The following is a 14629-nucleotide window of genomic DNA, read 5'->3' on the forward strand; positions in this document are numbered from 1 at the left end:
GATTTTGCTTTGTTTTGGATCATTGTCTTGATACGGAGACTTGATTACACACAGGTGGATTGTATTTATCATCATTAGTCATTTAGGTCAACGTTGGATCATTCAGAGATACTCACTGAACTTCTGGAGAGAGTTTGCTGCACTGAAAGTAAAGGGGCTGAATAATTCTGACCAGGAAACCTGACTTTCAGACTGATCCCTGACCTGTCACTGATACGACTGTTCCAATAAGCTGACCAGGAAACCTGACTTTCAGACTGATCCCTGACCTGCCACTGATACGACTGTTCCAATAAGCTGACCAGGAAACCTGACTTTCAGACTGATCCCTGACCTGCCACTGATACGACTGTTCCAATAAGCTGACCAGGAAACCTGACTTTCAGACTGATCCCTGACCTGTCACTGAGACGACTGTTCCAATAAGCTGACCAGGAAACCTGACTTTCAGACTGATCCCTGACCTGTCACTGACACGACTGTTCCAATAAGCTGACCAGGAAACCTCTGACTTTCTGACCAGCCCAGACGTTGCGGCACCCCACTTCTAAACAACTCTAACTGGACTGTATTCAGAGGGTTGTGAAGTCATCTGAAATCACAGTGGTTGTGCTGAACTTGTTTACTCTTGTTTGATAGGTAAGGGTTGTATGGTGTTATTACAGAGTAACTTCTGCAACAAAAGCAAGAAGCCAAGAGAGCAGACATTTTCCAATGGGATTCTGAGAGGTCATGACTGTGCCAACATAACCTTACAGTTAGCCTTGTTTCTACATGAAGACCTCTGCTCACAAAGCACTTCAGGTCTACTCTCTGAAGCTGATCAGTTTGTTGCTGTGGGTAGAGAAATAAAACACTTAGACCGACAGGTTGTTTGATCTGCTATGAGCAGAGATAGAGACAACAACCTTCAGCACTAAAAGCTACAAAAACAGGCCCATATTCTACTGGAAACTTCTGACTAGGAAAAACATCTCTCACTTCCAGAGACATCAAAGAAAAACAGGTAGGCCTGAGATTACTGCCTACAAAGTCGTGTGTGTGTGTGTGTGTGTGTGTGTGTGTGTGTGTGTGTGTGTGTGTGTGTGTGTGTGTGTGTGTGTGTGTGTGTGTGTGTGTGTGTGTGTGTGTGTGTGTGTGTGTGTGTGTGTGTGTGTGTGTGTGTGTGTGTGTGTGTGTGTGTGTGTGTGTGTGTGTGTGTGTGTGTGTGTGTGTGTGTGTGTGTGTGTGTGTGTGATAGAGAGATGCTCCTCTCCAGGGGAGCCCCAGTGCCTGGTGGCACGGTAATCTCCTCTCAGCTCCAGGAATGACCCACTACAGATAAGATGAATCACTTATCACCAGGGGAGCTGTTAAACAGATTTAGTTAAATGGTCCTGTCATGGGTTTGAGGGTGCTATGCTGGGACCCTCTCATCACAATGCCAGGAAGATAGGTTGATAAATCAAATCTCAAATCAAATGTTATTGGTAGCATACACATATTTAGCAGATGTTATTGCGGGTGTAGTGAAATGCTTGTGTTCCTAGCTCCAACTGTGCAGTAATATCTAACAACTAAGAGTTCTACACGTGGAAAACATCTTGAAATTGACATGTGGAAATTCTTCCAAAATGTGGAGTTCCTTTCTTTTGGACACTTGAGCTAAGGGTTGCTCTATTGCCCGGGGGAAAGGGACCTGAGCAGTTATGCAAGTTGAGTCTGAACGCAAAGAATTGCAGTGGTCTGGTCTTTCTGGTTCCTCCACTGTGTGTAGGTGAAAATACTTTCCATGTTCAGGTGATCATCAGGCTTCTTCAGGGCAACAAAAACTACACCTGACTTACCCAATGGGAGAGAGCCATCCAGACCGTAATGTCAATCCCTGGTTCTGTTTTTGTGACAGGCTGATGAAAGCCTATCGCACCTGTTTATTGCATCAAGCCGCCAGATCCCACACTGTGATTATTTTGTCTGAGTTCTTCCAGACGCAGGCCAATACAACCAGATATCTGAGGTTAGCTCCACCCATAACCACTTCTGTTGTCAGCGCAGTTGGCCCATGAATAGGGCCTCAGCATATTATGAAGCGGGCTTGATTGTTGAGTTGGAAAGCAATAGTTGTAATCGGTAATGAAATAACCCTTTATACTTGTCTTTTCTTACCAGCGCTGACTCTGCTGATAGTTACTTGGAGGAAAAATGTTGCTCTCTGTGATATATGGTTGTCTCGCCCAGTTATCTAAGTCCATCTGCTAAATGACTCAAATGTAAAAGTAATGAGTCTTACCATCACCGTTGATAGATTTGCTCAGTAATTGACATCATATTGTACAATCGCTTGAAACTGTCGCTCATTGTTTCAGAAGTGACCTGTGACTTGTTGTTCTTCTTATCTCCCCGCAGCGATGGAGCACCTGGTGAGTGAGCTGAACATGCTGCTGAAGCTGCTGGACCAGGAGAGTGTGAGCAGGGCCACAACGGAGAAGATGAGCACAGTCCGGAGCCTCCTGGGGCAGCTGCAGCCATCAGGTACTGTGTGTGTGTGTGTGTGTGTGTGTGTGTGTGTGTGTGTGTGTGTGTGTGTGTGTGTGTGTGTGTGTGTGTGTGTGTGTGTGTGTGTGTGTGTGTGTGTGTGTGTGTGTGTGTGTGTGTGTGTGTGTGTGTGTGTGTGTGTGTGTGTGTGTGTGTGTGTGTGTGTATTTGTTTACATTCTCTTCTCTGTTAAAGTGAATGGATCAGACTTCATATACATGAACACTTCTCTTTACGGAAATGGCACCAGCTTTGTGGAATCCCTGTTTGAGGAATTCGGTGAGTTAAATAACATATCTGTGTTATTTCATATAGAAGAAGAATGACTTTCTAGACGATGCTAATATAGAGTAAACAATGATATGATCAGTCATTCTTTAGTGATGTGTATATTACATTATCCCAACAGACCTGGATGAGTTCAGACCCTCCCCAGAAGAACTAAAGGAACCGGTTGAGGAGGAGGAACCGGTTGAGGAGGAAACCCCCAAAATACCGCCCTCAAAAGTGAGAGCCTTTTTGACAGTACTGTATAAATGCATCAGAACTTTGTCTATAACACTTTTGTTTATTGAATTTCTCCTAACGTTAATTCCCCCAGAGTCCCACTGACACCCCACCTCCTCTGCCAACCACCCCTCCCCCAGAGGACTATTATGAGGAGGCAGTGCCCCTGGATCCAGGCACAGCGACCCAATACATCACCGCCAACATCACCAAACGCAGTGAGTAGGCAGTCACACGTCCTCCCTGCCGTCGCCTATTCATAACCACCCCAACTCACTGTCCATACACGGCACACAACACAGGAGAATTGAGGGGAGTAGAGGCTCATAGTAATGGCTGTAATGGAGTTCATTACTATGAGCCTGTCCTCGTCAGTTAAGGGGCCACCAACCTACTGTGCTACACACTCTTACTGTTGGCTTATCTCTGATCTGTGTCCTCTGTCCCCTGCTTCCTTCTAGTCAGCGCAAGTCCCCCAAATTCCATTGAAGATGCATATTATGAGGATGCTGACAATAATTACCCCATCACCCAAATCAATGGCCCGCACAAGAACTCATGTGAGTATGAATGAAATCATAGCACCCGGTTGAGATGAATGTGTACTTGATGCTACTACATCTGTATGTTTCGAAGGGAGGAGGAACCACCTTATCTGTTATCCTTGGTTGTTCTCCAGACGCTGATTCAGACGCGCTGAGCAGCTCCTATGAATCGTATGATGAGGAGGATGAGGAGGCGAAGGGCCAGGACAGGACTCGTCAGAGGTGGCAGTCAGAGGAGAACTCTGTGGGCCCCATGAAGGACTGTCGTATCTGTGCCTTTTTGCTGCGCAAGAAACGCTTCGGCCAATGGGCCAAACAGTTGACGGTCGTCCGTGACAACAGATTACAGGTAGGGCCTTTATTATTAAAGGTTTATTACACATTAGGCCTGATCTAATTGAGACACATTTAGATATTAGGAGTGATCTGCAGTAAAGTATTTTAAAATCAGTTGTAAATATATAAAATAAATAAATAACAGTTTATCCGTGTGTTCCTCTGCAGTGCTACAAGAGCATTAAAGACAGAAGCCCACACATTGAGCTGCCGCTGAACCTGTGTAACGTCATCTACATTCCCAAAGAGGCGCGCCGCAAGAAGCACGAGCTGCGTTTCTCCCTGCCTGGTGGAGAGGCCTTGGTGCTGGCTGTCCAGAGCAAGGAGCAGGCAGAACGATGGCTCAAGGTGATCCGGGAGGTGGCCAGTCAAGCCACCAGCAGTGAAGGATTAGAGGGCTCATCCTCTCCTATGATTCAGAGGAAGATGGAGCTGGACAAGGTGGGTCTCCCCTCAGTAACCCTGCTAGATACCATACTCAGTCTATAGGCCTGTAACCCAACACAGCCTTCTGAACACAGTTCAGGAAATAACCAGACAGAATGAAAGCAGTTCAGGAAATAACCAGACAGAGTGAAAGCAGTTCAGGAAATAACCAGACAGAGTGAAAGCAGTTCAGGAAATAACCAGACAGAATGAAAGCAGTTCAGGAAATAACCAGACAGAGTGAAAGCAGTTCAGTAAATAACCAGACAGAATGAAAGCAGTTCAGGAAATAACCAGACAGAATGAAAGCAGTTCAGTAAATAACCAGACAGAATGAAAGCAGTTCAGGAAATAACCAGACAGAAGAAAGCAGTTCAGGAAATAACCAGACAGGACAGACGTCCACCCTGTTTGAACCCCCCCCCCCCTCCGTGTCATCACTCAGAGGAGTGGTTGATGCTCTAATGCTGCCTTCTGACTGTTAAAAACAGCTGACTGAATAGTCTAGTAATCAGCAACTGAAACTCCACATAGAGGAAAACACAGCCATTCTATTATAGCCTAAATCTATGGCTGTGGACAGAGGCACACAGTGTGTATGTCCTAGCTGGAAATCTTTCTCATTGCTGCGCGCGTGTGTGTGTGTCCACTAACCTAATTTCGCCCCCTCTCTTCTCTCTAGTTACTAGGAGCTGACAAGCACACTGTAGTGTTGGTTGACAAGCACACCTCTGACTCTGACAGCGTGGCCACAGGTGACAACCTGCCCTCTGGTCAGCTCCGTGACAACTGTGAAGGTTAGGCCCCAATCTGCCTCAACATACCTGAACTTCCCTGGGTGTCTGGTTTCTGCTGTTCTACTGTAGCTTTGTGTTTTACTAGTCTGCATTCTGAGATTCAAAAGACCACTTTTAGATACGTCATTTTGTTACATTCTAGAACCCTTTTTAAACTGAGGCACAGGCCCAAGCAGATTGAAATGAAACACTGTAGGGCAGTGGCTTTGCCAACCTTAAGACAGAGGAAAACATAGGGAAGGAGAAAGTAGAGTGATCTATGTTCCTGAGTCAGAAGAAGGGGTCAAAGTTGGGTTGTTTTAACTAAAGCAGATAAAAGACAGAGGAAGTGTGGCCCGGAGCAGAACCATCCTTCCTGCCCTCTTCCTGCCTTTGTCTCACAATGACATCATAGGACAGACGTACACAAGGCAGAGCGGTAGCGAACCGGGGCGACAGATCCCAAAACAACATTTTTAGAAGCACTGAACTACATTTGCCTATATTGTTCGATTGCCAATAGAGTGTGCCACATTGGAACATGAGCCTCCAGTAAATGGCTAACTAAAACAGGCCCTTTCAGACACACAATAAATGATCTAGTAAATGACTCTTTTGTAAACGACTCTGCTGACGCCGGTGTGTTTCTGTTTAGGGAAGGGGAAGAGGGGGGCGTTTTCAGAGCTGACGGGGTCTATGAGCAGAGCGGCTGGACGGAAGATCACCAGGATCATCAGTTTCTCTAAGAAGAAGCCTCCTCTCCCAGGAGACGCTCCGTCCTCCTACCACCATGACGACAACCCCCGCTGTGGTGAGCACCCCGCATCCATGTCATACATATGTATCTTTTTTTAACCCCTTTTTCTCCCCTTTTTCGTGGTATCCAATTGGAGTCTTGTCTCATCGTTGCAACTCCCGTACGGACTTGGGAGAGGTGAAGGTCGAGAGCCGTGAGTCCTCCGAAACACAACCCAACCAAGGCTCACTGCTTCTTCACACAATGCCCACTTAAGCTGGAAGCCAGCCACACCAATGTGTCGGAGGAAACACTGTACACCTGGCGATCGTGTCAGTGTGCACTGTGCTCGGCCCGTCACAGGAGTCGCTAGTGCACGATGGGACAGAGACATCCCTGCCGGCCAAACCCTCCCCTAACCAGGACGACGGTGGGCCAATTGTGCACCGCCCCATGGGTCTCCCAGGTCACGGCCGGCTGCGACAGAGCCTGGACTCGAACCCAGAATCTCTAGTGGCACAGCTAGCACTGTGATGCAATGCCTTAGACCACGGCACCACTCGGGAGGCCATCCACGTCATATATGACATGTTCATCCCACAATCATGTCTCTGGTATTTACTATGTTGCTGCTTGTCTGTTGGCTTCCCACCTTTTAAAAGCTGTTATTTTCATCTCTACTGCTCCGTGTAATTACCTTTTTTCTGGAAAGTATTGATGTGTTCCTGTCCTCAGGTTACCTAAATCTACTGCTGAGCCAGTGTTGGAGGGAGAGATGGTGCTGTGTGAGGAGTGGAACACTGTACCTTCACAAAGACCGGGGCGACCTGGGTACTCATGTAAGAGCTGTGGTCCTCCATGGGGCTGAGGTCATACCTGGAGTAGGGCCTAATCACCCCTTCGCCTTCCGCATCCTGCAAGGAGGCAACGAGGTGGCTGCCTTGGAGGTATGTTTGTGCGTGTATATGTAGCCCAATGTCCCCTGTCCCTTGACCAGTCTCTCCGGTCCGTCTCGTGGGTTCTAGTCCCCTTTGGGATCAGTGCCATGTGGTGTCTCTGTGTGTCCAACAGGCCAGCTGTTCAGAAGAGATGGGCCGTTGGCTGGGGGTTCTGCTGGCAGAGTCTGGCTGTGCCACCAGCCCTGAGGCTTTGCACTATGACTATGTGGACGTGGACACCATCACTAGCATCACAGACGCAGCAAGACACTCCTTCCTGTGAGTCTGAGGCTGGGTTCATTTCCAAATGCTTACAGGGCTTTATATTTTAAGGGGAGTACATGTATAATGCCAGATGGTCATAGGGATAAATGCTTGACTCTTGAAATGCTGAATCGGTTTGTCTATTTGGAGGTTTTCATCAGAGTACCAACATTTTACCACCGGTATTTTGACAATTCTACTAGGGTCTTTCTGCACGGTATGGTTGTTATGACAATGCTAGCCTCTTCCTGTTCTATAGATGGGCTACCTCCTCCAGCAGTGCCTCGACAGACTCCAGAACGTATGACGAGGTTCCTTATGAGAGCATATTGGTGAGGAGATACGAATACTAAACATGTTTTAACTTGTTGACACATCATAATGACAAACTTTCATTTCATTTCATTTTGAAAGTGGGAAAGCTCCACACCCTTATTTTTATTTTGTGGGAAAGAAACCACATTTCAAGAAAAACAGGTTAACCAAACCCTATTGGCTGAGCATGAGACAGCAGTATACCAGCAACCTCTGAACTGTAGCAAAAACCCAGGCTTCCTTTGGTTGAGATTCACATCTAAGGAATCCCCAGCTCTATGTTCACACCCATAACTGTAGATGGAATCCTAAGGATCCAGTTTGATGAATTATCTGTTCCTATATACTCCCATATCTCCCCACAGAATCAGGGAGTAGGAGTCATAGGGATTTTAATTCTACAGCATTCTGAAGGCCTGCAGGCTCCTCTGTGGATATGTGGGAGGGTATAGACGACACTCCAGGGATGTGCTCTGAAAGTAGCTCATCAGAACTCTGAGTTGTGTGTGGGACAGATCGAAATGTACTGGGGGAGGGGTGGTCCAAAGTAGGGGAGGGTTGGTCCAAAGTAGGGGAGGGTTGAGTGTTTTTCTTTATTGTGCACAGGAGGGTAGTGCGTTCCCCCCCCCCCCCCCCCCACTGGTTCACATTCGTTCTTCTGCTCGTATTTTCACTATTAACAACGACTTGACTGACTTTTGATATTACACTAAAGTTTAGAAATGTTTCTGAAGCTTTGCTATGGCTATTATTAAGCTTTATCTACTACAGGCCTATGATATGAAGGCAGTGCGCCCTGACGCTCCAACAGTCTGTTTCAGACATTCTTAACTGACTTGTTCTTATTTTCAATGACGGCCTGGGAACAGTGGGTTAACTGCCTGTTCAGGGGCAGAACGACAGATTTGTACCTTGTCAGCTCGGGGGGTTTGAACTCGCAACCTTCCGGTTACTAGTCCACTAGGCTATGCTTATCTTTACACAAAACATTCAGATGGAAAATGAACAAATTACCCTCCTTCTGTATAGCAGATGCAGTAGCCATCTGACATTAAGGAAATGCATGTCGGTGTCGTAGCATGTCGGTGTCGTAGCATGTCGGTGTCGTAGCATGTCGGTGTCGTAGCATGTCGGTGTCGTAGCATGTCGGTGTCGTAGCATGTCGGTGTAGTAGCATGTCGGTGTAGTAGCATGTCGGTGTCGTAGCATGTCGGTGTCGTAGCATGTCGGTGTCGTAGCATGTCGGTGTCGTAACATGTCTGGGTCGTAGCATGTCGGTGTCGTAGCATGTCGGTGTCGTAGCATGTCGGTGTCGTAGCATGTCGGTGTCGTAGCATGTCGGTGTCGTAGCATGTCGGTGTCGTAACATGTCTGGGTCGTAGCATGTCGGTGTCGTAGCATGTCGGTGTCGTAGCATGTCGGTGTCGTAGCATGTCGGTGTCGTAGCATGACTGGGTCGTAGCATGTCGGGGTCGTAGCATGTCGGTGTCGTAGCATGTCGGTGTCGTAGCATGTCGGTGTCGTAGCATGTCGGTGTCGTAGCATGTCGGTGTCGTAGCATGTCGGTGTCGTAGCATGCCACCGGCATATGTCTTCAGTAGTGTAAAGTACTTAAGTAAAAATACTACTTAAGTAGCTTTTGTGGGTATCTGTATTTTACCATTTATATTCTATTTACATTACTTTACTATTTATATTCTATTTACATTACTTTACTATTTATATTCTATTTATATTACTTTACTATTTATATTCTATTTATATTACTTTACCATTTATAATGTTTGTCTTTTACTCCATACATTTTCTGAAAACAAAATGTACTAGTTACATTTTGAATGCTTAGCAGGACAGGAGAATGGTCCAATTCACACACTTATCAAGAGAGCATCCCTGATCATCTATTGCCTCAAATGCTTCATTTGTAAATTATGTCGGGGTGTACCCCTGGCAAAAAAAAAACAAGAATATCGTGCAGTCTGGTTTGCTTAATATAAGGAATTTACAATGATGTATACTTTTGACACTTAAGTATATTTTAGCAATTACATTTACTTTTGATACTTGAGTAAATATTTAAAACCAAATACTTGGACTTTTATTCAAACGTTTACTGGGTGACTTTCACTTGAGTCATTTTCTAAGGTATGTTGACTTTCAATCAAGTATGAGAATCAAGTACTTTTCCACCACTGTCTCTCTATCTCTCTGGTGTTAGACCTATGCTTCTCTTCCTTTATTTATACAATACCAGTCAAACGTTTGGACACACCTACTCATTCAAGGGTTTTTCTTTATTTGTACTATTTTCTACATTGTAGAATAACAGTGAAGACATCAAAACTATGAAAAACACATGGAATCATATAGTAACCAAAAAAAGTGTTTAACAAATCAAAATATATTTTAGATTCTTCAAAGTAGCCACCCTTTTCCTTCACTCTGTGGTCCAACTCATCCCAAAACATCTCAGTTGGGTTGAGGTCGGGTGATTGTGGTGGTCGGGTGATTGTGGTGGCCGGGTGATTGTGGAGGCCGGGTGATTGTGGAGACCGGGTGATTGTGGAGGCCGGGTGATTGTGGAGGCCGGGTGATTGTGGAGGCCGGGTGATTGTGGAGGCCAGGTCATCTGATGCAGCACTCTCCTTCTTGGTAAAATAGCCTTTACACAGCCTGGAGGTGTGTTTGGTCATTTTCCTGTTGAAAAACAAATGATAGTCCCGCTAAGCTCAAACCAGATGGGATGGCGTATCGCTGCAGAATGCTGTGGTAGCTATGCTGGTTAAGTGTCCCTTGAATTCTAAATAAATCATAGACAGTGTCACCAGCAAAGCACCCCCACACCACTTCCTCCATGCTTCACAGTGGGAACCACACATGGTGAGATCATCCGTTCACCAACTCTGCAATTAACAAAGACACAGCGGTTGGAACAAAAAAACACACATTTGGACTCATCAGACCAAAGGACAGATTTCTACCGGTCTAATGTCCATTGTTTGTGTTTCTTGGCCCAGGCAAGTCTCTTCTTCTCTGTCCTTTAGTAGTGGTTTCTTTGCAGCAGTTTGACCATAATATAATAATAATATAATATATGCCATTTAGCAGACGCTTTTATCCAAAGCGACTTACAGTCATGTGTGCATACATTCTACGTATGGGTGGTCCCGGGGATCGAACCCACTACCCTGGCGTTACAAGCGCCATGCTCTACCAACTGAGCTACAGAAGGACCAATGGCACCCTATTCCCTATGAGTCCTGGTCAAAAGTAGTGCACTTGAAAGGGAATAGGGTGCTAGTTGGGATGCGGGCAGACTAGAACACGTTAGTGGACTTTCTTGTCTTATTTAAACCTTCTATTATCAAGGTGTATTGTACTATTATCACAGGCCTCATAATTCATTGATGATACATCTCCCCCCTCTCCCCCCCACCCCCCTCTCCTCCCCCCACCCCCCACCCCCTCCTCCCCCCACACCCCCCCACATCCCTCCCTCACTCCTCCCCCCACATCCCTCCCTCTCTCCCCCCCACATCCCTCCCTCCCCCCACCCACATCCCTCCCTCTCCCCCCCACCTCCTTCTCTCTCTCCCCCCACCTCCTTCTCTCTCTCCCCCCACCTCCCTCTCTCTCCCCCCCACCTCTCTCCTCCCCCCACCCACATCCCTCCCTCTCTCCCCCCACCCCCTCCTCCCCCCCCACATCCCTCCCTCACTCCCCCCACATCCCTCCCTCTCTCCCCCCCCCACATCCCTCCCCCCCCCCCACCCACATCCCTCCCTCTCCCCCCACCTCCTTCTCTCTCTCCCCCCACCTCCTTCTCTCTCTCCCCCCACCTCCCTCTCTCTCCCCCCCCCACCCACATCCCTCCCTCTCTCCCCCCACCTCCCTCTCCCCCCACGTCCCTCCCCCCCCCCCCTCTCCCCCCACGTCCCTCTCCCCCCACCCACATCCCTCCCTCTCTCCCCCCCCCGTCCCTCTCCCCCCCCACCTCCCTCTCTCTCCCACCACCTCCCTCTCTCCCCCCACCTCCCTCTCTCCCACCCACCCACATCCCTCCCTCTCTCCACCCACATCCCTCCCTCTCTCTCCCCCCACCTCCCTCTCTCTCTCCCCCCCACTCCCCTATCTCAGTGGGTAGGTGTGAAACAGCATGAGCTCCAGGTTAACTCCATGCAGCTACTCTACTACCAGGCCCCCATGTCCTCTGCCTTCCTCCTCTCCCTCGTGCCTTTCTTCGAACCTCTCTCTGGGGAGGGGGGCCATGAAGGCCTGATTCACGCATTCTCCTCTAAACAGTTGATGTTGAGATGTGTCTGTTACTTTAACTCTGAAGCATTTATTTGGACTGCAGTCTGGGGCTGGTATCTCTAATGAACTTATCCTCTGCAGCAGAGGTAACTCTGGGTCTTCCTTTCCTGTCCTCATGAGAGCCAGTTTCATCATACCGCTTGGTTTTTGCGACTGCACTTGAAGAAACTCAAAGTTCTTGAAATTCTCCACATTGACTGACCTTCAAGTAATGATGGACTGTCGTTTCTCTTTGCTTATTTGAGCAGTTCTTGCCATAATATGGACTTGGTCTTTTACCAAATAGGGCTGTCTTCTGTATACCACCATTACCTTGTCACAACACAATTGATTGTGTTAATTGAAATGCATTCCTGGTGACTACCTCATGAAGGTGGTTGAGAGAATGCCAGGAGTGTGCAAAGCTTTCAACAAGGCCAAGGGTGGCTACTTTGAAGAATCTCAAATGTATAATATAAACACTTTTTTGGTTACTACATGATTCCATATGTGTTTCAGTTTTGATGTCTTCACTATTATTCTACAATGTAGAAAAAAGTAAAATAAAGAAAAACCCTTGATTGAGTAGGTGTGGCCAAACTTTTGACTGGTGTTGTATATAAAGTGTATGCGTAAAGTATTCAGACCCCTTCACTTTTTCCACATTGTTACAATACATCCTTATTCTAAAATTGACAAAAAAACATGTTTTTTCCCCCTCATTAATCTACACACAATACCCCATAATGACAAAGCAAAAACTTTTGTTTTAGACATTTTTGCAAATTTATTACAAAGAAAAAACTGATATCACATTTACAGATGTTTTCAGACCCACTCAGTACTTTGTTGAAGCACCTTGGGCAGCGATTATAGCCTTGAGTCTTCTTGGGTATGATGCTTCATGCTTGGCACACCTGTATTTGGGGAGTTTATCCCATTCTTTTCAGCAGATCTTCTCAAGCTCTGTCAGGTTGGATGGGGAGTGTTGCTGCACAGTTATTTTCAGGTCTCTCCAGAGATGTTCGATCAGGTTCAAATCCGGGCTCTGGCTGGGCCAGAGACATTCAGAGACTTGTCCTGAAGCCACTCCTGCGCTGTCTTGGCTGTGTGCTTAGGGTCGTTGTCCTGTTGGAAGGTGAACCTTCGCTCTAGTCTGAGGTCCTGAGTGCTCTGGAGCAGGTTTCCATCAAGGATCTCTCTGTACTTTGCCCTGTTCATCTTTCCCTCGATCCTGACTGGTCTCCCAGTCCCTGCCCCTGAAAATGTGTTTCATAGCAAAGATCTGAATACTTATGTAAATAAGGTATTTATGTTTTTATTTTTTTATATACGTTTGCAAAAATGTGTAAAAACCTGTTTTTGTTCATCATTATGGCTTATTATGTGTAGATTGAGGAAATGTAATTAATTTCAGAATAAGGCTGTAACGTAACAAAATGTGTAAAAAGTGAAGGGGACCGAACTTTCATTACATTACATTACATTTAAGTCATTTAGCAGACGCTCTTATCCAGAGCGACTTACAAATTGGTGCATTCACCTTATGACATCCAGTGGAACAGTCACTTTACAATAGTGCATCTAAATCTTAAAGGGGGGGGTGGGGGTGACAGGGATTACTTATCCTATCCTAGGTATTCCTTAAAGAGGTGGGGTTTCAGGTGTCTCCGGAAGGTGGTGATTGACTCCGCTGTCCTGGCGTCGTGAGGGAGTTTGTTCCACCATTGGGGGGCCAGAGCAGCGAACAGTTTTGACTGGGCTGCACTGTTTCTCTCATACAGTAGGCACCTAACCCTAATTTGGCCAACATCACTCGTTTATTGATGGCACTGTCTGCGCCATGTTGGATCTGAAAGCATATGGATGTCCATAACATTTCTCAAATGTCGGGTAAATTAAAATCTTACCTATCAACTTGTCTGGCGCTAAATTTTCATAAAGTAAACTCTGAAATGGCAGATTTTTATGAAGATTTTAGAATATTTTTTAACATTTTATTTATTGATTTCACCTTTTATTTAACCAGGTAGGCTAGTTGAGAACAAGTTCTCATTTGCAACTGCGACCTGGCCAAGATAAAGCATAGCAGTTCGACACACACAGCAACACAGAGTTACACATGGAATAAACAAAACATACAGTCAATAATACAGTAGAAATAAAAGGAAAACAAAGTCTATATACAGCGAGTGCAAAGAAGGTCAAATAAGGGAGTTAAGGCAATAAATAGGCCATAGTGGTGAAGTAATTACAATATGGCAATAAACACTGGAATGGTAGATGTGGAGAAGATGGTTGTGCAAGTAGAGATACTGGGGTGCAAAAGGAGCAAAATAAATAAATACAGTATGGGGATGAGGTAGATAGATGGGCTGTATACAGATGGGCTATAAACAGGTGCAGTGATCTGTGAGCTGCTCTGACAGTTGGTTCTTAAAGTTAGTGAGGGAGATGGGAATCTTCAGCTTCAGTGATTTTTGCAGTTCATTCCAGTCATTGGCAGCAGAGAACTGGAAGGAAAGGCGACCAGAGGACAAATTAGCTTTGGGGGTGACCAATGAGATATACCTGCTGGAGCGTGTGCTACGAGTGGGTGCTGCTATGGTGACCAGCGAGCTGAGATAGGGTGGGGCTTTACCTAGCAGAGACTTGTAGATAACCTGTAGCCAGTGGGTTTGGCGACGAGTATGAAGCGAGGGCCAGCCAACGAGAGCGTACAGGTTGCAATGATGGGTAGTGTATGGGGCTTTGGTGACAAAACGGATGGCACTGTGATAGACTGCATCCATTTTGCTGAGTAGAGTGTTGGAGGCTATTTTATAGATGACATCGCCGAAGTCAAGGTTCGGTAGGATGGTCAGTTTTACGGGGGTATGTTTGGCAGCATAAGTGAAGGAAGCTTTGTTGCGAAATAGGAAGCCGATTCTAGATTACATTTTTGATTGGAGATGCTTAATGTGAGTCTGGAAGGAGAGT

At 46.3% G+C, this 14629-nt stretch overlaps 1 protein-coding gene across 5 annotated transcripts in view; it reads left to right on the plus strand.

The window, feature by feature from the left end:
- afap1l1b (actin filament associated protein 1-like 1b) overlaps positions 1-14629 on the plus strand; it is a 44070-nt gene that overhangs the window by 24732 nt on the left and 4709 nt on the right. For all 5 annotated transcript variants that reach the window (XM_046329238.1, XM_046329211.1, XM_046329202.1 and 2 more), the window contains exons 2-13: positions 2386-2511; positions 2710-2793; positions 2924-3021; positions 3116-3239; positions 3483-3581; positions 3701-3915; positions 4071-4343; positions 5011-5125; positions 5760-5915; positions 6576-6787; positions 6912-7057; positions 7302-7374. In XM_046329238.1, coding sequence (XP_046185194.1) covers positions 2386-2511; positions 2710-2793; positions 2924-3021; positions 3116-3239; positions 3483-3581; positions 3701-3915; positions 4071-4343; positions 5011-5125; positions 5760-5915; positions 6576-6787; positions 6912-7057; positions 7302-7374 — 1721 coding nt within the window. The remainder of the gene's footprint in view (positions 1-2385; positions 2512-2709; positions 2794-2923; positions 3022-3115; positions 3240-3482; positions 3582-3700; positions 3916-4070; positions 4344-5010; positions 5126-5759; positions 5916-6575; positions 6788-6911; positions 7058-7301; positions 7375-14629) is intronic.

Source organism: Oncorhynchus gorbuscha, linkage group LG02, assembly GCF_021184085.1.
Source record: "Oncorhynchus gorbuscha isolate QuinsamMale2020 ecotype Even-year linkage group LG02, OgorEven_v1.0, whole genome shotgun sequence".
Taxonomy (NCBI): Eukaryota; Metazoa; Chordata; class Actinopteri; order Salmoniformes; family Salmonidae; genus Oncorhynchus; species Oncorhynchus gorbuscha.